Below are 25,680 nucleotides of genomic sequence, written 5' to 3' on the forward strand. Positions count from 1 at the left end.
ACCCATCTATTTTTTTATTTTTAATTCATAAAACGAGAGGAGCCCTCTGCAGCTGAACCGTGTAATTCTCAAACTACTGGGACCGCCTGGTTTCAGAGAAATTATCCTATTTTATAGTAGAAATCTTCCCATATTAACATTTTATTTTTTTATAGCATTGGAACTGGTGATGTCATCTTGATCTCATCCAAGCTATTTATAGCTTTTTTTCCCCCCTATCCCCCAGGTACCCGAAATACTTACTGGTTCTGTTACTGGTTTTTCCTCAAGGCCTTTTTCTATGAACATCCAATAGGAAGTCACAAACAATGACATTACGGCTTCCCAATGGCCCGTGGGAATTTTTATTATGAATTTTCCAATTTGTCAGCCAGGAAGGCTCAGAGCCACAAAAAGTTTAGCACTCCTTTATTCCCATTCATATGAATATACAATCATATGTCCTTGGCCCTCTTCTATTTTCACTCTACGTCTCTTCTCTTTGTGAACTTATACAATTTTCTGTTTTTCAGTATCATCTCTATGCCAACGAACCTCTCCTTCATGGACCTCTCCCCCTCTCCTGTCCCTTGTCACCATGTCTCTCCGCAATCTCCTCTTGGATGTCCCACCATTTCCTGAAGCTTAAGATATGAAAAACAGAAGTAATACTCTTCCCCCCTTCCACTGTCATCCCTACACCCAAACCCTCACTATCAATACTATAGTATCAACACCTCAAGCCTGCTGTCTATGGGTCATCTTTGACTGCCCTTTCCTTAATTCTTCACATTCAATCCCTAAGTCCTGCCATCTCCACCTAATAATCGCTAGGGTACACCCTTTTCTAACTCATGCTGCAATTAAAATCCTAACTTGCTCATCTTGTCCAGCCTTGACTACTGCCACGTTCTCTTAAGATAGGCAGACATGGGGAATGCCAATTAACTCAAATCCATCCAAAATGGTGCCAGACGCGTCTACTTCACTGACTGCTCCACTTCTGCTGCTCCAATATGTAGATTAGTGTTGGACCAGGTCCTACATTTTTTTAAAACCGGGTAACTGTCCAATAGGAAAGCTTCTTCTCCTGCTCCGGTCACATGATCCCAGCTCACAGTGCAGTATGGAGTCCTGCAGCTCCCGCGCGGGCTCCACACTGACTGCTGATGCTGCCCCACCGCCCCCCTGCTTACCTGTTCAGATGTCAGCGCGGGCTTCCAGCAGGTAAGAGATACTTTTCAACTACCCTGACATTACCCGGTACCGGGTCCACTTTCCAGCCGCCGGGTAACGCCCCCAGTACATCACTAATGCAGATCTCTACACCGGCTTCCCATATCCTCTAGAATCAAATTTAAAACTCTAGCGCTGACTTACAAAGTTCTCTACAACACTGCCCCATACATTTCAGCCTTCATCCCCAAATATATTCCAAAATGCTCCCTACGTTCTGCCCACGTCATCCACCTCTCTTCCTGCCTTATTACCTTCTCTCACTCCCACCTACAAGACTTCTCCCATGCCATCTCCAACTTCTGGAATTCCCTTCAACACACCATCACTCTCCCGAGCATTCAGACATTAAAAAACAAAAAAAAACAAATGCAAATCTTCAAGAAATCTCATCTAGCATAACATCCTATACCTCCCCCTCCCCCCCCCATCCGTGATCAGCTGTGTAGCTGGAGCAAATTCCCAGCTAGCCCCCCCCCCCCCCCCCAACAGCCACACCACCAAACCTTTATGGAATAAGCTGTGCGACTGGACCATACTCGATCCCACAATGAGTAGCCACTTGTTTTAACATTGCTCCTTATTCACTCTAGATTTCAAGCTCTCACGAGCAGAGTCCTCATTACCCCTTTATATCAGTTTGCACTTGTTTGTCCTTATTTGGTATGTCATTATGTTTAGTTAATTTACATAACTCTGTACCCCCATTGTACTGCACTGCAGAATAAATTGGTGATTTATACAAAAACTATAAAAATAAGTATCTTGTGGTGCTGTGGATCCCAGGAGCTAAAAATAATAGTGTCCACCTTGAGGATCCTGCCCCCCGTTGAAATGCTGTAAAAAAAAAAAAATGTGCATGCATGATTGCTACTTTATTTTGCGGTTTCTTCATCCTCTTACCTTTCAGGAAATCAAAATGGCCACGGAGTAGCCTTACTTTTGCAGGTCAATAGGAAGCCGCCGGTTTCTATTGGATAACCCTTGCAGCCATATTTTTACCATTATTTTACCAACACATTGAAAGCTAAATTTACTGGGAATCATGAGGATCCTGGAACTGGCAAAAAAAAAAAAAAAAAAACTAAAGTGGGATGGATTGCCGATTTAATTTATGAAAACTGTATAACAGCAGCAGTTCTTCCCCCCAATTTTTTCTTTTTTTAAATAGGCGTGATATAAGCAGGTATTCATTCCTCAGGGCAGGAATACATTAATTTAGCGGAGGACGAGCCCCTGGTCTGAGATACAGATTGTCTTGTTTAGTCAATGTTTATCTTAATTTTGTGCAGCACGGGATACATGTTTAGCACTATATTTAAAAATAATACAAAAAAAGTGTTGTACGGCGGAATGACTTCACTTGATCCATAGTAATATACTAAATAGTTTGTCATATTGGAGGTAGGTTTGGGGCTTTTTTGTCTTTTGTTGTATACATTAGGTCACAAACCCAGTAGCACTCAAAATGACAAATATATACAATGTAGTGGGTTTGGAGCTTGCCAAGACTGTTTGTCTTCACTTTAACCAAGACAAGACACGTTGCCAAGGGGCTTTGTTAATGATTTCTTCTTTGTGCAGGATATCCACATCACAGAACAGACTCGCTGAGCCTGTGTGGGTCACTACGCTGAAGCTGGCCACTTCTCTGGTTGCTGGTACCAAGCTGTGCTTGGATTATTCTGACATGCAAATCATGGACAGCGAACACAATTAACGTAATTAAAGAGTGCAGGAGAATCTTATTATCTTCAAATTAGAATGCTACCTTCTAGATCCATTTAATAAACACAACTGAAATTGTGTGATTTATCTTACTGTGATCATTATTTATAAGGTATCAACATATTCACCAGGGCAGCATAATGGGAGTGTCAAGACAATAACATTGACATCTGGTACAGTGGGTAAGAGAGCCTTGCTCCAGGGGGCTGCCACTGTAAAAAGGGACAGGAAAAACAAGATGTAGTGAGAAGGAATCATTTCTTACCAAGTGGTCTTAAATGGGGCTTTGTTTCCCCAAAACAACACTATTTCAGAAGTGCGTTACTTTTTAGGTCTTTTGGTACTTACATAACCCGATTTCACTGCACCATCAATGGTTACGGGAAAGATTTGTTGATACATAATCTTCTGAGCCAGGGCTACTCAATTATGTCACTTTTCTACAGCTTAAAATTGACAGGGTCCAAACAATGGACTGGGCCCAACATCCTGTTTAAGTAGCCCTATACTGAACACACGTACATGAAGAGATGCAGCCTGGACAACGGAAATAGGAACTTAACACTCATACCATCCATGTGTAGATAACAGACACAGATTGCAGTGGCAGCTCCTCTTAATTGGTGATATAAAATGTGATTCAAAGTGATGGTGCTTTCAAAAATATAATGCAATATATTATGTGCCACAAATTGAGTGACTTCATATGCAATATCAAAAATTATCTATGCTGAATGGTGATAAATGCACAAATTAGTGGCGAAGGAAAAAAAAAACCTCAACAGTTCCCGCCATTCTTCTCAAATAAAATTTTCTTCAACTTTAGTGGAGCGCAATGATTCTTGACCGTAAAAAACATTATTGCCAAACCCTTTATAAAAACGCATACTGTGCAGACAGCGATTTTTCTTTTAATAATACATGTGTGGAATGCATGTGCCGTGGCAGACCTAATATTTAAAGCTCATTACCATCTTTGCATTTGGATAGCCCTGTAAATTACAGCAATTTAAAAAAAAATAACAGTGGCTTATTAACTTATGCACTGCAATATTGTCAATTCTTTTTATGACGACTTTTTATTAAAAAAGATTTTTTCTGGATATCAAATTCTCTGGAAACAGGCAGCCAGATCCATAGTCTGACTTTTGCCCCTGCCATATCCACAGTAGAAAGAAACATTACTCCGGTATGGTATCACAAGGCCCTAAATGTTATACCCTTTTACTGCTGGAGTGGCACAGTTGTTGACTGTGCTTTAAGGACGTTCGCAATGTGACGCCAATCTGCTCAGCACAGAATGGGTTTCTGAAAAGGCTGCAAGGCCTACATTCTAATAAATAAAATGAAACACGTCCAGCAGCAAAAATGTCTTTAATAGGGGTGATGAAAATATCTGATGCCCAATATAATGATATCATCCTTTGCTAGCCTCATTTACTGTAATTGTTAAACACATAGGCCCATATGCACTTGCTACACCCATCTCCTAATCAAATGAATGGGAGTTAAGACGTGCTAAAGCTTAGCACCCTTTGGTGAATATGGGCAATAGCTTATTCCCTGAGCATCATAGCCTGGCTGCACTGCAGGTGTTGTTACTGCCATGGAATCCCCATGATGGAAACAGAATGCGGATTTAACCAGCAGCGATTTAAAAAATAAAAAAAAGTCCTCTTCATAGCTTTATAGATCCTCGACCCACAAAGACTCCTTTGTGGTGAGTATTAAGGCTGCAGCTGCATGTTCTGTGGTGTTTTCAGGTCCTTAAAAAGGGAGTAAGGTGGCTTATAGATGCCTAGGCCTTCGGAGGAAGCTAAACCCCAAAGAGTTTTATATTACAAAATACACCCCCCTCCTTTTTTTTTTTTTTTTTTTTATAAAATAAGGATATGAACAGTGAGTATGTGAGCAAACAGAACAGACCATAAAATAAAGAGAAACCAGGAAGGTAGATTGGCGAGGAAGTATTCCATCCCTTAAACTATCATCTCCAGTTGTCGGGCATACTCTATGACTTGTTTGGCTAGTTCAGTGGAAGGGATGGTGGCCTCTTCTGGGTTCTGTTGCTGGCTGCTGAAGCTGTAATAGTTGTTTGGACTCAACACCCAAACACGCTACAGAGACAGAAAGAGACAGGGAATTTTTAAAACGAGCAAAGCATTCTCCAGTTAAAATAAGCTTCTTCTGCTGTAGAGCTGTGTTTTTATTCTGCCACAGGGAGTTTCCAGACAATGTTTAAGTAGGGGCTGTGCTGATAGTCCCTCTGGCACGGGCCAACACTAGCTCTTCCAACTTTCACGCTTGCTTCTACACTGGTTGGGGAGGGGGGAATTCAATATTTACACTGTGGCAGCCATTTTTGACAAAAATTTCCCATAGACTTGGGCATTTCCAGCCGAAAACTACGTGAACGACCTCTCTGGAGAATATAGAATAAGGCCCTAAGTGTTTTCTATTCATCCTGTCTTTTTCCACAGGAATCAACTTAAAAAGTAAATAATGTCTTCCACTAAGCTCTTTACAGCAGAGACTCAGTCTAGAGCTTCCATTTCTGCAGCAATACTGTGCATCCCTATTGTGGTACCTTATAGTACATGATGTGCTAATTTGACATTGGCTCTGCACAGACTGCCTTACCAGACTAGCTCTGAATCATGTGGCCGTTAAAGAAATGTAAAGGTTTGTGGAACAGTGGCTTGCACATCACTGACATTGCCAGTGGGTGAACTTCAGCTAGCATGCAGTTTAGATGAGCAGTAACGCAAAACATGCAGTGCTCTGTTGCAATCATACAGGATAAATGGAAAAACTACTGCAAATAAGGGATTTAAGCAACTGACAAAGGGTGGTTTTCTCCCCTCTCGAAACATTGTGGCTGTCTATTGTCTCTACATTGAGGACTGAATAAATTGTGGTGAGATCTTTATCCTGTATGTTGACTACGGGTCCTCTGATGGGGCGACCACAACAGACTAGCACAGGGAACCGGAAGGATACCACAAAATAAGTTGTTGAAATTTCTTCCGAGGGTGCCTAGGTAATCTCCTTATATTTCCCTTAATTGAAATTATGCATGGCATCGATTGCTTCAAATATTCCTGGCTCACAGTGCAGAAATTCTTAAGGATGTCCTGCATGTTACATTTCATTTGTATCACACGACTGTTTGGAAAACCCTAGCGTTCTTTCTAGGCTCCTATTAACATTCACACTATTATATGCATTCAGCTAGCTCTGTATAGCACATATTATAAAACAAGATTTATATATCAATGTATCTGTCCGGCCCAAACATTTTGCAAATAAATTACAATCTGAAGGTTGTTCTACACTACAAAATTAATATGAACAGAGTTCTAAATGCTGAATCTTGCTTTTGGTCACTGCTTATTAGCACAATGGTGCTCAACTCCAGTCCTAAAGATCGCCCAACATGTCAGGGGTGGTCTTGCATGTCAGTTGGCTCAATCAGTGGCTGTGCTGAAGTTGGGATATCCTTAAAACCTGACCTGTTGGGCGGTCAAGAGGACTGAAGTTGAGCACCCCTAGCTTAACATACAGCTAGTTCTCGTTAAATATCAGTGACTCAAAATATCCTGAGTTGATACTAAACTCCAACCCCATACTTCCTTGTTTCAGCAAATTTCTTAACCTATGTAACAACCCACCATTTTTTTGCCGTAACCATGACCGTTTATGGTCTGGTTCTTTAAAACCTAATGCCCGATACGTTTTTCAGAGTGATGTGCTGGCAATTCTGGTGGTGTGTGGACATGGGTAAATTAGGCCAGAATTAAATATACATACCTTCTTTGCATAATCTGTCATTTTCTTGGGAGTGTTGAAGAACAATATCCTAGTGGCCTCGTTGAATAGGACCTTTTCATAGGCCTTCTCAATGCAACCTGCTATCTCATCCCTGGCCCAGAAAAAAAAAACAACAGGTTCAAAGTCTTCAGACTGTTTTCTTGTCTAGACAATCTCATTCCCTAACCACATGTATTACTACTGTGAAGCGCTATGTACATTAATGGCGCTATATAAATAAAGACATACATACAATATAAAAATGAATTAGAAGATCAATGCAGTTGGCTATTTCCAAGAAAAGGTATATTAAATGATGCAAAATGATCTCATACCGAACAGAGGTTGTTGGGCTAAAAGATTTGTGAGGGGAGGCCCAAATTGGCAACGATAAACCACTTTGTTTCTTGGTTTTAAAAATAGTTTTTTAATGTACATAAATCTGACTATGCAGTATTTAAAAACTAAATGACCTAGACAAGGATACAGATAGAGGCAGAATTGAGGGTTAATGGGACGGGCACGGGTATCACACACTAACAAGGTAGCCATACAGAAATTACTTGTGGTGATATAGGAAGCATAAAAGAGCTCACCTGATCGTGTCCAGCAGGATGTCAATAAAGAAAGTGTAGCTCTCTGCAGGGATGTTTCCTTTAGCCAAGAAGACCTTGTTATAACTTCCCTCCATCAAATACTGAGGAAGAGAAGGACAGAATGCAAGATGAAGAGCAAACTTCTATTTAGCCTCTTGATTATGAAGTCCCAATTTAAAACCAAAGGGAACATATTAAAATATAAAGTTAAAAAAAAAAAAGATATAACCTTCTAAAATACTAAGCAACTTTTTTGTTATAAAAATATATTGTTGCACACATCTTTTTTTTTTTTTAAATGAAAATATTGTAAACGTGAAGATGCATTGCGGCACACATCTGATTAGTGTGTTTTGAAAGGGTACAAGTGGCACAAGCAAGAACTGGACCCATACGATTCTACAGTAAAGACCAGCGCCTTAACCACAACACATGCCTATGTATTGAAGACAACCTTGAAAGTATGAGAAGTAAACTGCTTTGGATACACACGTAACCCACCCTGCCCGGCTCCTAGGGAGGCAATCTTTGGATACTCAGCATTGATTACCTTAACTCCGGGTGCTGGCTTCAGGTGGCTAGGCAATAAGGTAGCAATGATGTACTATGTTTTAATAGCAGACATACAGTGCTTCCATTAGTGCCCACTCAACACTAAAATGGAGGTACGTTGATTTAGTTGCTCTAATTAGGTGTGGGACTCAGTCCCCCTTTGTTACGTCGGGATCATCGGTATTACCCCAGGTACACTAGGCCCATATGGAAATCCTGGCTGTTCCTTCTCAAGTGACCCAATAACTTTGGCCTGTTTGGGAACTGCCACTTCCATACAGACTGCTGAGGAATTAGTGCCGTTAGAGCTGATCCGCCGACAAATGGGAGCCCTCCTTCCTGTGGCCCTCTGTGGCATGCCATTTTCCTATATCTTAGTCATTCAGGACTCCATTAACCTTCTTCTGGAATCCTAACTTACAGATGTAGCCAACTTTATCTCCAACCTGCCCCAGCACATGTGCTGGTGAACCGCAGACCAAACATGGAGCATTCACAGCAAAGTGCAGAGAAGGGAGGGAAGTCCCCATCAAGATTAACACAGTGGGCATCCCCGTTTCTGAATGGGACTCCCGCTGTGGTAATCCTACCGGGACGCATTGCGCAGTGTTTGTGTGTATGTGTGAATGATCACTTAAATATATATTTTCTAAAAATAAATAATACATGTTTGATAAATATTTTGTATTTTATTTATACACACACACACACACACACACACACACACACACACACACACACACACACACACACACACACACACACACACACACACACACACACACACTATTTTCCTCATCTTTCCCCCTGTCGGCTGCTTCCACGCTCACTGCCGTGTGCAATCCTATTATAGAAAGGCTGACTAACCTCAGCCACCTATAACTGCCGCGTGTGTGCACGGTGCAGCAAGAGCACACTATAGAACAGTCCTTACATCTCAACCCCTAATTTCTCGTTATATACCATCCCGACTCTTGCGTTCTCCTCAAGGATGTCTTCTCTCTACCCCTTTTGTATCTAATGCCCACTCCTGTCTTAAACCATTCTCACTGACTGCCCCGCACCTCTGGAATGCCCTTCCCTTCAATATCCGACAAGCACCCTCTCTATCCACCTTAAAGACCAACCTTAAAACACACCTGCTTAAGGAAGCATTTGAGTAGCTCTACGAGTGAAAGTTTTACACCGTATACATAAACCGTGGCCCCTTGCTGACGCACTTACCAGAACGCCCTCCTACTGTCTCTATACGTCCTTCCTACCTACCAATTAGATTGTAAGCTCTTTGAAACAGGGACTCCCTTTCCAAAATGTTACTGTCATGTCTGAAGCACTTCCCCCCTTTGTGTGTTATTTATATTATTTGTTATCTATATGATTGTCACGTATATTACTGTTGTGAAGCGCTATGTACATTAATGGCGCTATATAAATAAAGGTATACAATTAATTTCAGTCCTGGGGACCCCCTGCAGATGTAAATGTTCCGTTCATGGGAGAATTAAACGTGCAGGCCATACCAGCATCCCATAGCGGGGGCCTGTATTTCAGGAAGAAGGGGGTCTCTGGGGCTGAAATTAATGCGGTTCAGCTCCAGAGACCTACTGCTTCAAATCTATGTAAATTAAAATAAAAGCAGTTTCAGCACCTTAGCGGCAAGCCGTTAAGGTAATGAAGGGGTTAAACCAGAGTACCTGGTTTATTTGAGTCAGAGGGGCTGGGTGAAGGGGGTAGTTGCTCTAGGACGAGTGGTTAGGCCAACTGGGAGGGGTTGACCCCTCCCACAACCCACCCGAGAGGCCCAACCACTCACGCTTTTGCCCAAATACAGTACAAATGAAAATAAATATTTTACTGACCCCTGCCAGGATGAAGGCGGTGTCTTCTTCACCAGCATATAAGGGCCGATGTCCAACCATTAAAAACACCAGTAGTCCCTTATTTACCTTAGCGGTTTCTGGTGTTTTAATGAGGTGGGTGAACTGTTGTTGCCCTGGGGACGGTGGTTAGACCTTGCGTGAGGGTTGCGGGACGGGCCAACCCCTTAATTACCTTAGCCGTTGTAACCGTGGTGGTAATTAAGGGGTTAACGTCTGCCGCTATCCACCCGGGAGGCCCAATCACCTGACCTGGGCAACTGTCCCCATCCCCCACGACACATACAAATGGGCAAATGCATAAGTGGCCAAAATGGGGATAATAGCGCTTTTGCCCATTTAACAAAAAATAAATAAAAATATACACAAAATAAAATTGACAATACAATACATTAGACGGTAGCCAATAAACCTATTCATGGGCACTGTGGTAAGCTATGTCCACAATGGGGGAAAAGGATTACCACAATGGCAATGAATGGGTAACAACAACAACAACCAAAAACTGAACAATGAAAAAAAATAAACATTAGCCAAAAAATGCATTGATTGTCAATGTGGTTATCTATAAAAGGGCATAGATAAACACATTGGGCATCCTAAAAAAACAAACAAAACACAATTAAATAAAATACAAGTACTGTACTTCTTACCTTTGCCGGGACAAAGATTCATCCTCCTCATAAAAACAACTATTGCGGATTGCGGCACATTGCGGATCGGGTAGACAGATTGTTGGGGGGGCTGGGATTGACCCGGCGGTCTTGGTACACGTTGGCACCAATGACAAAGTTAGAGAAAGATGGAGGGTCCTAAAAAATGATTACAGGGATCTAAGCCAAAAGCTTAAGGCAATGACCTCCAAAGTAGTATTTTCTGAAATACTACCAGTGCCATGCGCTACCGCAGGGAGACAGTCAGAGATCAGGGAGGTTAATGCATGGCTAAGAAAGTGGCTAAGAAAGTGGTGCAGGAAGGAGGGGTTTGGGTTTTTAGAGCACTGGGACTCCTTTTCTGAGAGGTGCCATCTATATTCTAGGGACGGATTGCACCTCAATGAAGAGGGATCTTCTGTGCTAGGGGGGAGAATGCTAAAAAGGTTGGAGGAGATTTTAAACTAGGATGGAGGGGGGAGGGAAATGAAACAGATAATGAACTAAATGGAATAGATGAGGATACAAGGTGGTATGGAGGTAGAATGAGGGCAAGTGCAAGTTTGATAAGCAGTGAGACACCCATAGTAAATACAGATAATACTAGAAAACTTCTAAAGACTAAACCAAGTGGACGCAGAAAGGAAGAAGCAGATAAGATAATAGTACAGACTGAAAAAAAACTTAAATGCATGCTTGCTAATGCAAGAAGCCTGACAGAGCTTGAATTAATAGCTGCAAGGGAGCAGTATGATATCATAGGCATTACTGAAACATGGGGGCCTATGCAGAGAGCAGCGAATTTTAAAATTGGCAAATTTATTAAAAAGTAGCTTTTTTGGAGAGTTTTAATCTCCATATGCAGAAAAGTGCGAATTCTGCTATATTTAACATGGATGCGTGTGGCGAGATGCGCGCTTCAGAAATGTGTTAAAACAAATTCGCGCCTTTTTTTTTCCCTTTGCAATGGCCGCGAGCGGCAGTTTTTTTTGGCGAGGCAAAACGGAGACAATCGCGCCATTTTATTGGCGCGAACAGCCGCTAGATGCCGTTCGCGCCTCTCTGCATACGGATATTTTTTAAACTGGCGAGATTGCGGTTCTCGCCAGCCGCGAGGCGAGTTTTACAAATAGAAAAGAAAAATTGGCGCGTTTTTCGGAAATCTCCATTTTCTGCGCGATTATCTCCAAAAAATGGCGAATTTCGAAAATTCGCTGCTCTCTGCATAGGCCCCTCAGTCGGATGAAACTCATGACTGGACAGTTAATTTAGAGGGTTATTCTCTTTTTCAGAAGGATCGAACAAATAGAAGGGGAGGTGGAGTATGTTTATATGTTAAACCGGATCTAAAACCTATTATAAGGGATGATGTCTATGAAGGGAATCATGAAAATGTAGAGACGTTGTGGATAGAAATTAGCAGTGGAGGTAAAAGTATAAAGAAAATGTTTGTGGGAATATGCTATAAACCACCAAATATCTGTGAGATTGAGGAAGCTAAAATACTTTTGCAAATGGAGAAGGCATCAAAACTGGGTCATGTTTGCATAATGGGGGATTTTAATTATCCAGACAGACTGGGGCAATGAGATTAGCGTTACAACAAAAGGGAACAGGTTTTTGGGGGTGCTTAAAGACCTTAAATAATATGACCCAAATTATTGAGGAACCAACCAGGAGAGGGGCATTTCTGGATTTGGTCATAACAAACAATGTAGAAGTAATAACAAATATTCAAGTCCTGGAACATTTGGGTAACAGTGATCATAACATGGTCTCATTTGAAATAAATCAAAAAACAGATTACTTGGGTTCAACAAAGACTTTAAACTTTAGAAAGGCAGATTTTAATAAACTGAGGTCAAATCTAGTAGTAATACAATGGGATGATGTTTTTGCAGGGAAAAATGTAGAAGATAAATGGGCAGTCTTTAAAACATTGTTAGAAAAGCACACTTATCAGTGTATACCCTTGGGTAATAAGTATAAAAGAAATGTCAAAACCAATGTGGCTAAATAAACAAGTAGGGGAGGAAATGGACAAGAAGAGGAAGGCGTTTAGATTCATTAAGTCAGAAGGGACAGAGACATCGTATCAGAATTATAAGGAATGTAACAAAAATTGCAAAAGGGCAATCAAATGAGCAAAAATGGATAATGAAAAAAGGATTGCAATAGAAAGTAAGGTCAACCCAAAAAAGTTCTTTAAGTACCTTAATAACAAAAAAATGAGAAAAGAAAATATAGGACCTTTTCAGTGCGAGATGGGTAGGCAGATTATTATTGGAGATAAGGAAAAAGCTGAGGTATTAAACAAATTATTTGCCTCTGTGTTTACCAGGGAAGAATCAAGTTCAATACAGGCATACCCCGCTTTAAGGACACTCACTTTAAGTACACTCGCGAGTAAGTACATGTCGCCCAATAGGCAAACGGCAGCGCGAGCATGCCCCTGTCAGCATGCCCTGAAAAGCAATACCGGCTCCCTACCTGTACCGAAGCTGTGCGCAAGCGGGGAGAATATAGAGTCTGTTACATATGTGTTATTTACATCAGTTATGCACGTATATGAAGATTGCAGTACAGTACATGCATCGATAAGTGGGAAAAGGTAGTGCTTCACTTTAAGTACATTTTCGCTTTACATACATGCTCTGGTCCCATTGCGTACGTTAATGCGGGGTATGCCTGTAGTAGTGCCGCAGGAGGAAGCCACAACCTCCATATTAATGAACAATTGGTTAACTGAGGAAGAAGTTCATAAGCGACTTGAAAAAATTAAAGTAAATAAGGCACCTGGCCCCGATGGCATACATCCAAGAGTTCTCAAGAAGTTAAGCTCAGTAATAGCAAAACCATTATATTTAGTATTCAAAGACTCCATTTCCACAGGCTCAGTACCACAAGATTGGCGTAAAGCAGATGTGGTGCCTATATTTAAAAAGGGAGCTAGATCACAACCGGGAAATTACAGACCTGTAAGCCTGACTTCAATAGTGGGGAAACTACTTGAAGGTTTAATACGGGATAATATTCAGGAATACCTAATGGAAAACAACATTATTAGTAATAGTTAACATGGATTTATGAAGGATAGATCTTGCCAAACTAACCTTATTTGTTTCTATGAGGAGGTAAGTAGGAATTTAGACCAGGGTAATGCAGTTGATGTGGTCTACTTAGATTTTGCAAAGGTTTTTAAGACGGTTTCACATAAGAGGTTGGTGTACAAAATAAAGAAAATTGGACTCAGTAATAATATATGCACCTGGATTGAAAACTGGTTAAAGGACAGACAACAGAGGGTTGTCATAAATGGAACTTTTTCAGGTTGGGCTAAAGTCGTGAGTGGAGTACCTCAGGGATCGGTACTGGGACCCCTGCTTTTTAACTTGTTTATTAATGACCTTGAGGTTGGGATCGAGAGCAAAGTCTCCATCTTTGCTGATGATACTAAATTGTGTAAGGTAATAGAATCAGAGCAGGATGTAATTTCTCTTCAGATGGACTTGGAGAGACTGGAAACGTGGGCAGGTAAATGGCAGATGAGGTTTAATACAGATAAATGTAAGGTTATGCATTTGGGATGCAAGAATGAAAAGGCGACTTACAAATTAAATGGAGATAAATTGGGGGAATCCTTGATGGAGAAGGATTTAGGAGTGCTTGTAGACAGCAGGCTTAGCAATAGTGCCCAATGTCATGCAGTAGCTGCAAAGGCAAACAAGATCTTATCTTGCATCAAACGGGCAATGGATGGAAGGGAAGTAAACATAATTATGCCCCTTTACAAAGCATTAGTAAGACCACACCTTGAATATGGAGTACTGTACAATTTTGGGCACCAATCCTAAGAAAAGACATTATGGAACTAGAGAGAGTGCAGAGAAGAGCCACCAAATTAATAAAGGGGATGGACATTCTAACTTATGAGGAGAGGCTAGCTAAATTAAATTTATTTACATTAGGAAAGAGGCGTCTAAGAAGGGATATGATAACTATATACAAATATATTCAGGGCAATACAAGGAGCTTTCAAAAGAACTATTCATCCCACGGGCAGTACAAAGGACTCGGACCATCCCTCTAGGTTGGAGGAAAGGAAATTTCACCAGCAACAAAAGAAAGGGTTCTTTACAGTAAGGGCTGTTAAAATGTGGAATTCATTACCCATGGAGACTGTGATGGCAGATACAATAGATTTGTTCAAAAAAAGGTTGAACATCTTTTTAGATGGGAAAGGTATACAGGGATATAACAAATAAAAATACATGGGAAGGATGTTGATCCAGGGATTAATCCGATTGCCAATTCTTGGAGTCAGGAAGGAATTAATTTTTCCCCTTAATGGGGTTTTTTGTTTGCCTTCCTCTGGATCAATAAGTAAGTATAGCTATAGGATAAAGTATCTGTTGTCTAAATTTAGCATAGGTTGAACTGGATGGACCTACGTCTTTTTTCAACCTCATCTACTATGTAACTATGGACCCCACGATGCAATGATCCTCATCAGCATGATGCATAGAAGTCCACGATTCTCAGTTGCTTGCAGAGGAGGCCTGGTGAGTAGATCTTTCTTTTCTTCATTCTGGTCTTCTTTCTTCTCCAACAGGTGCAGGAGGAGATGTTGCCATGCCGCCATCTTCTGGTCAGATGAGTTGACAGGTCTTACATAAGGTCTGTGACTTCACATTTGATTGTCAAATGGTACATCCACCAATCCGATTGATGGATATACCATGTGATACCTTCCATTTTTTGCTGAAGTAACGTCATCTTAAAGGGAGGGAAGCATATGCTACCTGATTGGCTGGCTTTCCTCTATTTAAAGGCGAGATAACAAAAAAAAAAAAAAAAAGAAGGAGCCACCACATGATCAATCCACCAATTGGAGTGGTGGATGTACCATTTGACAGTCAAATGTGACGCCTCAGGCCTTATAGGAGGCCTGTTACGACTCATTTGACAGGAAGACAGCGTGGCAACATCTCCTCCTGCATCCATTTTGAGAAAAAGACAAGAAGAAATGAAAGAAGATCTAAATACCAACTCTGCAAGCAACTGAGGATCGTGGACTTCTGAGCATCACGCCGATTAGGATCATTCATTCGTGGGTCAAGAGTTGTTGGTGTCGCAGTTGGATGAGGAGAATCTTCATTTTGACAAGGGTAAGAAGCACTTGTATAACATTTTGTGTATTTTGGGGGGGATGGTGTGCCCATTGATAAACACATTGCTAATCTATGCCCCTTTGAGGGTATAGATAACCACTTTGACAATCAGTGCATTTTGTCTAATGTTTTTTTATTTTATTTAATTGTACAGTATTTTATATTTTGGATTTTTTTTTAGGTTGCCCATCCATTATGGTAACCCATGCACCCGTTATAGGCATAGTTTTACCACAGTGACAATCAAGGAGTTTATTTGCTAGGGAGAGGGAGTGGCTCAGTGAGTAAAGACACTGGCACTGAGTTTGAAGCAGAGGAGCCTGGTTCAATTCCCGGTGTTAGCTTCTTGTGACCTTGGGCAAGTCACTTTATCTCCCTGTGCCTCAGGCACAAAAACATAGATTGTAAGCTCCACGGGGCAGGGACATGTGCCTGCAAAATGTCTCTGTAAAGCGCTATGTAAAACTAGCAGCGCTATACAAGAACATGCTATTACTACTGTGTATTGTACAGTACTGTAATGTCATTTTTTTTAAATGTTTTTTTTTAAACAAATTGGCAAGAGCCCCATTTGGCAATTAGTGCTTTTGCCCCTTTGTATGTGTGGTGAGGGGGGTAAAGGTAGGCCATTAGTTCGTTTAAAAAAATATATATTTTACCGTCGGTTCCCGCTGAAGACGCGGAGGAAGACGAGGACGGCCTTCATGCTGGCAGGTGTAAGTACAACTTTTATTTACCATATGCTGGCTGGGTAATGTTTTATTTTTAATGGGCAAATGTGCCATTATCCAGTACTGGATAATAGAACTTTTGCCCATTACTGTACTCTATGTGTTGGGGGGGGAGGGTAGTAGGGTGCCCATTCACTGCCATTGTGGTTATCTGTGCCCTCATTGAGGTCATAGGTAACCACAGTAGCAATCAATTGGCTTTATTGGCTAGTATTTTTTTGTTGTATTGTATTTTAATGTTTATTTTATTTGTGTATTTTTTGCATCACAAATGGGCAAAAGTGCCATTAGCCCCATTTGGCAAATAGTGGTTTTGCCCATTTGTGTGTGTGGTGATGGGAGTGGTAGGGCATAGGAGTAGAGGGGGTGGGTAAAGGGGGTAGTTGCCCCAGAGTGGATAGTTAGGACTTGGGTGGGTAGTGGGATGTTAACCTCTACGTAGTAGTACTGCTAAGGTAATGAAGGGGTTAACTCCTCCGGCAAACCTCCCGGGAGGCCTAACCACCCACCCTGGGGCAACTACCTACCCCCTTCACGCACACGCCCAATAAGACAGCAACTATGGCTTAACCGTGTAATTACTTTAGCGGCTAGCAGCTAAAGTTAATCAAGCTGCTTTTATTTTAAATTACATAGGAAGCATGGGGTCCCCAGAGCTGAACCGCATTCATTTCAGCCCCGGGGAACTCCAGCATCTCGAGTTATATGCCCCAATATCTCTTGCACGGTTAATTCTCCTGTGTCATTTAAACCTGCAGAAATGAATGCGGTTCAGATCAGGAGACCCCCTGCTTTACTACTATGTTATTCAAATAAAAGCTGCGCGATCGCCTGTTAGAGGTGCGCAGAGAGTGACCGATTCTGTCTACACTCATTGCGCATCTCTTCCAGACTACTGCAGCCTGGTAGGATTCACACAGAGGGAGTCCCATTCAGAAGCAGTGACCCCTGCTGTGTTAATCCTTATGGGGAATTAGTCTGGGGATCCCGCGAGCAGGCAGTGGTCAGGAAGTTGCCATCTGCGGTTTCCTGGCTGACTACATCTGTAGAAGGATACTATCCCCATCTACAACATAAAACAGAGGGGCCTGGTCTGTGCTATTACTTTATAAAACATCCCGATCTACTCTCCCAGAGGCTCTTCTCCGCCAGGAACCTGCCATCTAGTTCTTTCCTTCGATTATATATCCCTTCCTGCATCAGTATCCCCATGATAAACACGGTGGGGCCCAGTCCACACTATCCTGCTAGTAGCTCTTCCAAAGAAACCTGGTAACCCCATTGACACACACACACACACACACACACACACACACACACACACACACACACACACACTTAATAAGACTTGAAACAACAGATTAATCTCATAACATATATAAGGTTAAATTCTACATAGATTAAGTGGCCGTTTAGGACGTCTTTAGACTGAAATTTTTCGCCGAAGTCTATGGGAATTTTTGTAGATTCTATGTAGAATTTACCCCTTAGTAAGGTTTGTGGTAGGACACACGGATCGTTTTCTCCGTTACCTGCTCGAGGGACACTGGGTGCTTGATGTACACATTTGTCTGGATGTCTTTGGCTGGCAGTCTCTCAAGCTCGGTATGAAATTCTGCCACTCTGTTCTGGGACAGGAGAAAGAGCAGGTTCAGCCCCAGCAGCTGGTGCTTGTATGCAGAATCCGGGAGCTCGTCTCTGTGCACAAGAAAAAGAAGAACCTTAAAACAGCTCTTCAGCCTACTAGCCTTGAAAGTCAAAAACAAACAAGCAGCAAAGCCATTTTTTAAAATCCTGGTGACTGCCACTTTTTGGGTAAAATAGAAATCTAACACCTAAAACGTATTTTTAAATAATTTGTTAAAGTTATTTAGGAAATTTGATGACTGAGTCTGGGCAGTGCTTCGAGTTCTTTGCTTGCTCCCTATTGTGCGATATCGCTATATGCTGAACAGAAGTTTGACAGGCAAAGATCCCCACACCTCCCTCCTTTACCTTTTTTGGCTCTAACAGGTCCACAGTAAGCTTGACGGTGGGCAAACAATTACCGACAAGCATTAGAGGCTCAAAGAAATAATAATTTACAAAGAAATAAAAGCAGTCAAGTGTTTGCTGTGACTGATTTCATTTGTTTACGGAAGACATGTGCATCGTTAGGTTGTTTTACAATTTTTTGCAAACTATCAGGAAGCTGAACTTTAGAAGACGACTATAGACGCCTTTCACAGGACTCAGGGGTAGCGTTCTATGGTTTGTGATGTCAGTGATGACATTGGGAGGCATAAAGATTCACTAATTCCACCAACTGGGGAACTGGCCTTTCCCCCTATTTTACAGGCAGTAGTGTGAAAGATGACAAGTTTGCACTGTCCAGACAGACTAAAATCTCTGTACACCCTTCAATTGCTATCCAGACAAGATTCTATGCTATTCACTTTTCACAATCTATCAAGTACAGCTAAAAAAAATATACCTAAACAGCATTTTAAAGTGGTGGCCACAATATGAAAGTTGCACTTACTTGTAGTCAAAATAATAGCACTTCAGCTGGGCCATATATCTCTCAAAGGAAGGAATATCTTTCTTCAATATACTCCACTGGGCACCAATCTCCAGGACATCCCCTGCAGATACAAATATGTTAACTCCATATTACCAGTCTACAAATAATTTAACAAGAAAGATACTAGGGACCTCTCTCTGACTGTGGATGAACATAAATAACCAAGGCGCTAATATTTCCGTAATAGAGGGCCCTTGCATGCACACCAATGTTGGTACACTACTGCGGATTCCAATGTCTGCAGCTCAACCCTATAAGGATCTTTCCATGAACCTCAATAGAATGTGTAAAAGGAGAAGTAAGGGGAGCGCAGATCCACTCACACATACAAAATGCAATATCAATGGTGGTATGGCTAATGAATTAGCCAAACTACCCAATACATCCAGTAGTGCACAAGGGTTAGAATGAACCAGTCAGTGCACTTACTTGGTGTAGTCTGAACAAGATGGGTAATGGTGGTGATATACAAAAACTACTCACACGGCCATGTGTATCACTACCATTACCCATCCTGTTCAGACTACACCAAGTAAGTGCACTGACTGGTTCATTCTAAGCCTTGTGCACTACTGGATGTGTTAGGTAGTTTGGCTAATTCATTAGCCATCCCACCATTGATATTGCATTTTGTATATTTTGTATGTGTGTCTTGATCTGCGCTCCCCTTATTTCTCCACCTTTTACAAATAATTTAAGTAACACAATATAAATATAAGGGGAAAGAGCCGGAGATTTGCCAGTGTTAGATCAGTTATGGTCAACTACACTTGTCACCTTCCAGGTATGTCCAGCCAATGGAAAATGGTGGAGATTCGGCGCAACTGCGCATGTCTGAAAAAAGGCTCCCGGATGTCTCTTCAATAAGCTTTATTCAAAGCTTATTGAAGAGACATCCGGGAGCCTTTTTTCAGACATGCGCAGTTGCGCCGAATCTCCACCATTTTCCTGATTCACATCGACGGTGGCACGCAGGAGCAGGCGAGGAGAGTGGGTCCCAAACCGGAGGAGCAGGTGATGTAATATTGTTATCCCCCTGCACCGGTTGAATCTGTGGCCCTGCATAGCTCCCTCGTTTCACTCCAGTGTCTGATACTTCCAGACCTGTGTTATTGCACTGAAGCGCACGGCAGACTCCCTGGCACATGTCCAGCCAATGGGTACAACAAAGGTTTTCAAGATATATTATCCAGAAGGAAACCCCTACATCTGAAATTACCTATTGGTTCCTGGGATTCACTGTACATGAGGAGCAAAAGAAAATGTCAAGGATGGTAAACAAGTAATACTTACGAGCCAAGATAAGCTGCTGTTTTGTCAGTTTGACTCCGGTGGTTGGTAAAAAGTTCTGTTCCAAAAGAGCCAGCTGGGAAACAGAAAAATAAATAGAATTATGAGATGCCCTTCTGGTCAATGGAAGTAATAGGAGCCTGCAAAGTTGCTCTGCTTCTAAATAGGAATAATACAAGTGGTTTGAGACAGCAGAAAGGCATTTACAGGCCACAATGACCTCACCAAAACAGGCCACTGACTCACAGTTTTAAGTAATTCCTGTTATTTGCAGGAAGCAAACTGTGCGGCATTGTTATTATGGATACATCATAATCCACGACTTGGCTTAGTCTCTAAACAGCAATGTAATATAGTGCAAACCGATTCCAATAAACACAGGGGGGACTTAATGCAGCAGACTAAAATATATATAGTAAAATTTGCCAGCGTCAAGCACGTACAGCCAAATGTATTTATTTTATTTATAAAATGTTTTACCAGTAAGTAATATATTGAGAGTTACCTCTCGTTTTCAAGTATGTCCTGGGCAGAGTTAAGACAATAATACATGGTTACAAATACAGTTACATAAATGAACAGGGTGTACATTATATACAAGACATTGCATGCACAGTTAAAGAAAATATATATTATAGGTTTATGTAACATTTACAGACCCGATTAAAATGTGAGACAGCCTTAGTTTTGAAAGAACTTAAACTGGTGGTGGATGTGAGTCTCTGGTAGGTTGTTCCAGTTTTGGAGTGCACGGTAAGAGGAGGAGGAACGGCCGGATACTTTGTTGAGCCTTGGGACCATGAACAGTCTTTTGGAGTCTGATCTCAGATGATAAGTGCTGCATGAGGTAGGGGTGAGGAGCTTGTTCAGATAGATGGGTAGCTTGCCCAGAAAGTATTTTAAGGCAAGACAGGAAATGTGAACTTTGCGCCTAGACTCTAGTGATGGCCAATCTAGTTCTTTGAGCATTTCGCAGTGATGTGTGTTGTAGTTGCATTGGAGAACAAAACGGCATATTGAATTGTAGAGGGTGTCAAGTTTGCCAAGGTGGGCTTGGGGTGCTGAGCCATATACAGCTAAACCCCGTTATAAGACGCCTCGCTATACCGCGATTCGGTTATAACGCGGTTTTCCCATGGCTCCCGTTAAAAAAAAAAAAAAAAAAAATTAAAAAAAATTTTTTTTTTTTGCACACTGCACACACTGCACACACTGCACACACTGCACACACTGCACACACTGCACACACTGCACACACTGCACACACTGCACATTGCACACACACTGCACACACACTGCTCATTGCTCACACTGCACACACACTGCTCACACTGACACACACTGCACACTGCTCATTGCTCACACTGCACACACCTCACACTGCACACACACTGCTCACACTGACACACACTGCTCATTGCTCACACTGCACACACTGACACACTGCTCACACTGACACACACTGCTCATTGCTCACACTGCACACACACTGCTCACACTGACACACACTGCTCATTGCTCACACTGCACACACTGACACACTGCTCACACTGACACACACTGCTCATTGCTCACACTGACACACACTGACACACTGCTCACACTGACACACACTGCACACTGCACACACACTGACACACTGCTCATTGCTCACACTGCACACACACTGCTCATTGCTCACACTGCACACACTGACACACTGCTCATTGCACACTGCACACACACTGCTCACACTGACACACACACACACACACACACACTACACTTATACATAAAATAGCCTTACCTTACCTTGGGGATGATTTTTGAGGCATGTGGCTGCAGGGTGGGGGTGGTGCTGCGGTGGAGGGGGATGATGGCTGCTGCGGGGGCCCCCGATGCTGCGGGGGGCTGGTGGGATGGCCCGGTGCAGCGCGGGGGGGCATGGGGGGGGGGGGGGGGGGGGAGGGCAGGACGACCCTGCGCTACGGCAGGGCCAGGGGGCCCTGTATTGCGGCGCGAGGGCCCTGTGCTGCGGCGGGGGGAGCCGGACCGGAGGGGAATCCCCCCTCCCATCTCCTGTCACGCGGTGGCAGGGGGAGCCGGACCGGAGGGGAATCCCCCTCCCATCTCCTGTCACGCGGTGGCAGGGGGAGCCGGACCGGAGGGGAATCCCCCCTCCCATCTCCTGTCACGCGGTGGCAGGGGGAGCCGGAACCGGAGGGGAATCCCCCCTCCCATCTCCTGTCATGCGGTGGCAGGGGGAGCCGGACCGGAGGGAAATCCCCCCTCCCATCTCCTGTCACGCGGTGGCAGGGGGAGCCGGACCGGAGGGGAATCCCCCCTCCCATCTCCTGTCACGCGGTGGCAGGGGGAAGCCGGGGCCGCGGGTAAAAACACTGATGCGGCGGCCATTTTTTTTTAAATTAGCGCGACCCCGTTAGTAACGCGGTGGTCTCGGGGTGGACCCCGAGGACCGCGTTATAACGGGGTTTAGCTGTACTATGTCTCCATAGTGGATAATTGGCATTAGCATCTGCTGTGCGATACACATTCTGACCAGCAGACTTAGGGAGGATTCTGTTCCTGTAAAGTTCACCTAGTTTGGCATAGGTTTTGGATGTCAGGGTATCAATGTGAATCCCGAATGTTAAGTGGGAGTCAAACCACATGCCCAGGTATTTAAAACTAGTAACAGGAGTTAGGGTGATGTTAGCGTTGGTTCTAATCAGGAGCTCAGTCACTGGAAGCTTTAAAAATTTAGTCTTGGTCCCAAATACCATTGTTACAGTCTTGTCAGTGTTTAAAAACAGTTTGTTTTGGGAAATGCAGTTTTTGAGTCTCAAAAAGTCAGACTGAAGTATGTGTTCAAGGTTGGAGAGGCTATGGCAGTGTGCATATAGGATTGTATCATCAGCATACATGTGTATTGAGGCTTCCTTACAAGCTGTGGGAAGATCATTGCTGAACACTGAGAAGAGTAGGGGCCCCAGAACAGAGCCTTGCGGGACACCACAGGTGATATCCAGGGGGTTGGAGTTAGAGCCTGAGATGGACACATGTTGGGATCTTCCTGATAGGTAGGACTGAAACCAGTTTAAAGCATGCTTCCCTATTCCAGAGCTCCGGAGTTTGTTAAGCAGGATAGCATGATCAACAGTATCAAAAGCCTTTGCAAAATCTAGGAATATTGCACCAGTGAGTTGTCCCTGTTCCATTCCACACTTGATTTCATTGCAAACCTTTAGCAGGGTAGTTACGGTGGAGTGTTTGGGGCGAAAGCCAGATTGGAATTGACTAGGGAAATTTGTCGTTATAGTAATCGCTTAGTTGGGAGTGGACACATTTTTCCATGACTTTGGATAGTATTGGGAGAAGAGAGATTGGCCTGTAGTTTGAGACAGTGTTTTTGTCCCGACTTTTGAAGATTGGGACAACTCTGGCAGTTTTCCAGGTCTTAGGGATATGGCCTGCAGACAGGATAGAGTTGACTTTGGAAGCAATTGGTTTGGCTGGGGCACCAAGTCATAGGAACCTAGATTGTCATAAGTCAGGTCCACATTGGCTGCTTCGTTTTAATTTGAGGAGCGCTTGTGTAATCTCTTCGGATACTGGGCCAAAATTGAAAATTGTGGACAGTGTTGGGAGGGGGTGGGGCTATATGGGTTCTCCCAGTATGAGATTCAGGTTTGTGGTTTGGGTTGCATTTCGCTAATAAGTTAGTAGCACACCCCACAAAGTAATCGTTGAATGCATTTGCAATGTCAGTGTAATATCCCACTTAGTGATATTACTTGGTTGTTGATGGTTAGAAGGCTGGAATATATATTGTTGATAACCTTCCAGAAGTTTGCTGGGTTTGATGTATTCTGGTGGAGATTGTCAGAGTAATATTGTGCTTTTGCATGCCTTGTTTGCCTTGTGCACATATTCCGCAGGCATCTGTAGTGATTGAGATCCTTGGTAGTGCCAGTTACTTTGCAGCTTTTCCACAAGGCATCCCTGAATTGGTAGAGTGCTATAAGGTCAGTTGTAACCCATGGAAGGTGGGCCCCCGTACCCTTATTCTGCGTAGTGGAGCATGGGTATCACAGAGTTTTAGGAACTCTGATTGGAAATAGTCGAGCGCAGAATCAGGGTCAGGAATTAAATCGATTCTATACCAAGGGCAGTTGGTAAGATCATCCAGAAACTGTAGTGGATTAAAGTTTCTAAATGTTCTAGTGAGGAGAACTCTAGGGTTTGATTGGGGCGGTTTAATTTTCCTTACACAGTACACTATTGCATAGTCACTGAAAATGTCAGGAAGGATGCCAGAGGATTGGATTCTGCTGGGATTTGAGAGAATCCAGTCAAATAACATGGTCGGAATTCATGTTCAATTCGACAGCACCGTAGCTCATTATCCAACTGCGGACACCTTTGCAGAAGGGGCCTCAAGTTGGTGGGGGGTAACACCTTCATCCGATGACAGCTTAATAGTTTCACCAAGTTGAATTTTTCAATTTGCTTCAATGAGACTCAATTAACAGTAAGAGCAAACTATCAGTATTAAACATTTATTTTGGGGACTTCAAAAATAGGCCAGACATAACTGGTAATACACCTGAAATATAAATATAAAACATTTAACGTCAAAATACATGTAAGGAAAAGGTTTGTGATATTTGTAACACTCCTGTAATAAAAACATATAGGAGGAGCTGACCCTTCTGCCTGTATTGCCTCCTTCCTGTAATGTTTGCCCTCCCCTATTCTCTTTGCCCCGAGTATTTACCTCAACCCCCCTGATCCCTCACCTTCAGTTTGCCCAGCACGTCCCCGCACTTGCCCAGATTCGGGCTCTTCTTGATCCACTCTGCCTTCAGCTGTTCGTACATAGCCGCCGTTTGCCTCAGCCCCGCTGCGTCTGCCCCGTTCACCGCCATCTCCACTGCACAATGAATTGGCAACTGCGCGACACCCCCACCCATCCGGGGCCTTCTCTACGGCACAGCGCACCTCACTTTGCGGTAGCAATCTGCAGTACCCATGGCAACTAGCCCCGCTCCCGTTGCCTGCTCGCCGCCATCTTAGAAAAGGGCAGTCGCAATGCAGTTATGCGAGTCTAAATTTTCCTAAACCGACAAAATAGCGGGAAAAATAGCACCAGATGGGTAGCACGACCTTTTATAACAACATGTAAATGAGGGTTTGTGGGTCCAGTACACCCTCCATAGCCTCTTATTCAAGCGGCGACTTACCCTTATTAGAAATGGCCGCCGTGACACAGGGAGAAAACATATAGACTATCAACCACTTTCTTCCCAAGCTATTACAAAGTTATCCTCCTTTCCAGAGTAACTGCTGCGGGCGTGAGCTGTAAAAGCATACACACAGCGGGCGTGAAGTGTAGCCGCTATTCCCCTACCAAAGTGGCGGCTTTCGCCTCCACCAAGATGGCGGACGAGTGGCATCCGTTGGTTACGCATGCGCAATATGCTCGGACGCTAACTTCAAACGGACTCCTCTACAG

At 43.0% G+C, this 25,680-nt stretch overlaps 3 protein-coding genes across 7 annotated transcripts in view; 2 read left to right on the top strand and 1 right to left on the bottom strand.

Annotated features, from left to right (window-relative positions):
* The window catches only part of LOC142498618 (uncharacterized), a 41,135-nt gene extending 38,114 nt beyond the window's left edge, over positions 1-3,021 (top strand). For 2 of the 3 annotated variants that reach the window (XM_075606838.1, XM_075606836.1), the window contains exon 3: positions 2,800-3,021. In XM_075606838.1, coding sequence (XP_075462953.1) covers positions 2,800-2,829 — 30 coding nt within the window. In that variant the 3' untranslated portion in view covers positions 2,830-3,021. Of the gene's footprint in view, positions 1-512; positions 1,279-2,799 lie in introns of those variants that run through there. The other variant, XM_075606837.1, reaches the window with a different exon arrangement.
* Positions 3,022-4,298: 1,277 nt separating this feature from the next.
* On the bottom strand, positions 4,299-25,334 carry PSMD8 (proteasome 26S subunit, non-ATPase 8). Its single transcript, XM_075606843.1, has 7 exons — positions 24,965-25,334; positions 20,190-20,262; positions 18,855-18,957; positions 17,866-18,031; positions 7,350-7,450; positions 6,754-6,865; positions 4,299-5,060 (listed from the first exon to the last, which is right to left on the bottom strand). The coding sequence occupies exons 1-7, from the start codon at positions 25,136-25,138 to the stop codon at positions 4,923-4,925; spliced, it is 867 nt and encodes a 288-aa protein (XP_075462958.1). The 5' UTR covers positions 25,139-25,334; the 3' UTR covers positions 4,299-4,922.
* LOC142498620 (cation channel sperm-associated auxiliary subunit gamma-like) overlaps positions 25,237-25,680 on the top strand; it is a 39,463-nt gene continuing 39,019 nt past the window's right edge. For all 3 annotated transcript variants that reach the window (XM_075606842.1, XM_075606841.1, XM_075606840.1), the window contains exon 1: positions 25,237-25,680. The gene's annotated coding sequence lies outside the window, so the exon portion shown is untranslated.

Source organism: Ascaphus truei, chromosome 7 (genome assembly GCF_040206685.1).
Source record: "Ascaphus truei isolate aAscTru1 chromosome 7, aAscTru1.hap1, whole genome shotgun sequence".
NCBI classification, from domain to species: domain Eukaryota; kingdom Metazoa; phylum Chordata; class Amphibia; order Anura; family Ascaphidae; genus Ascaphus; species Ascaphus truei.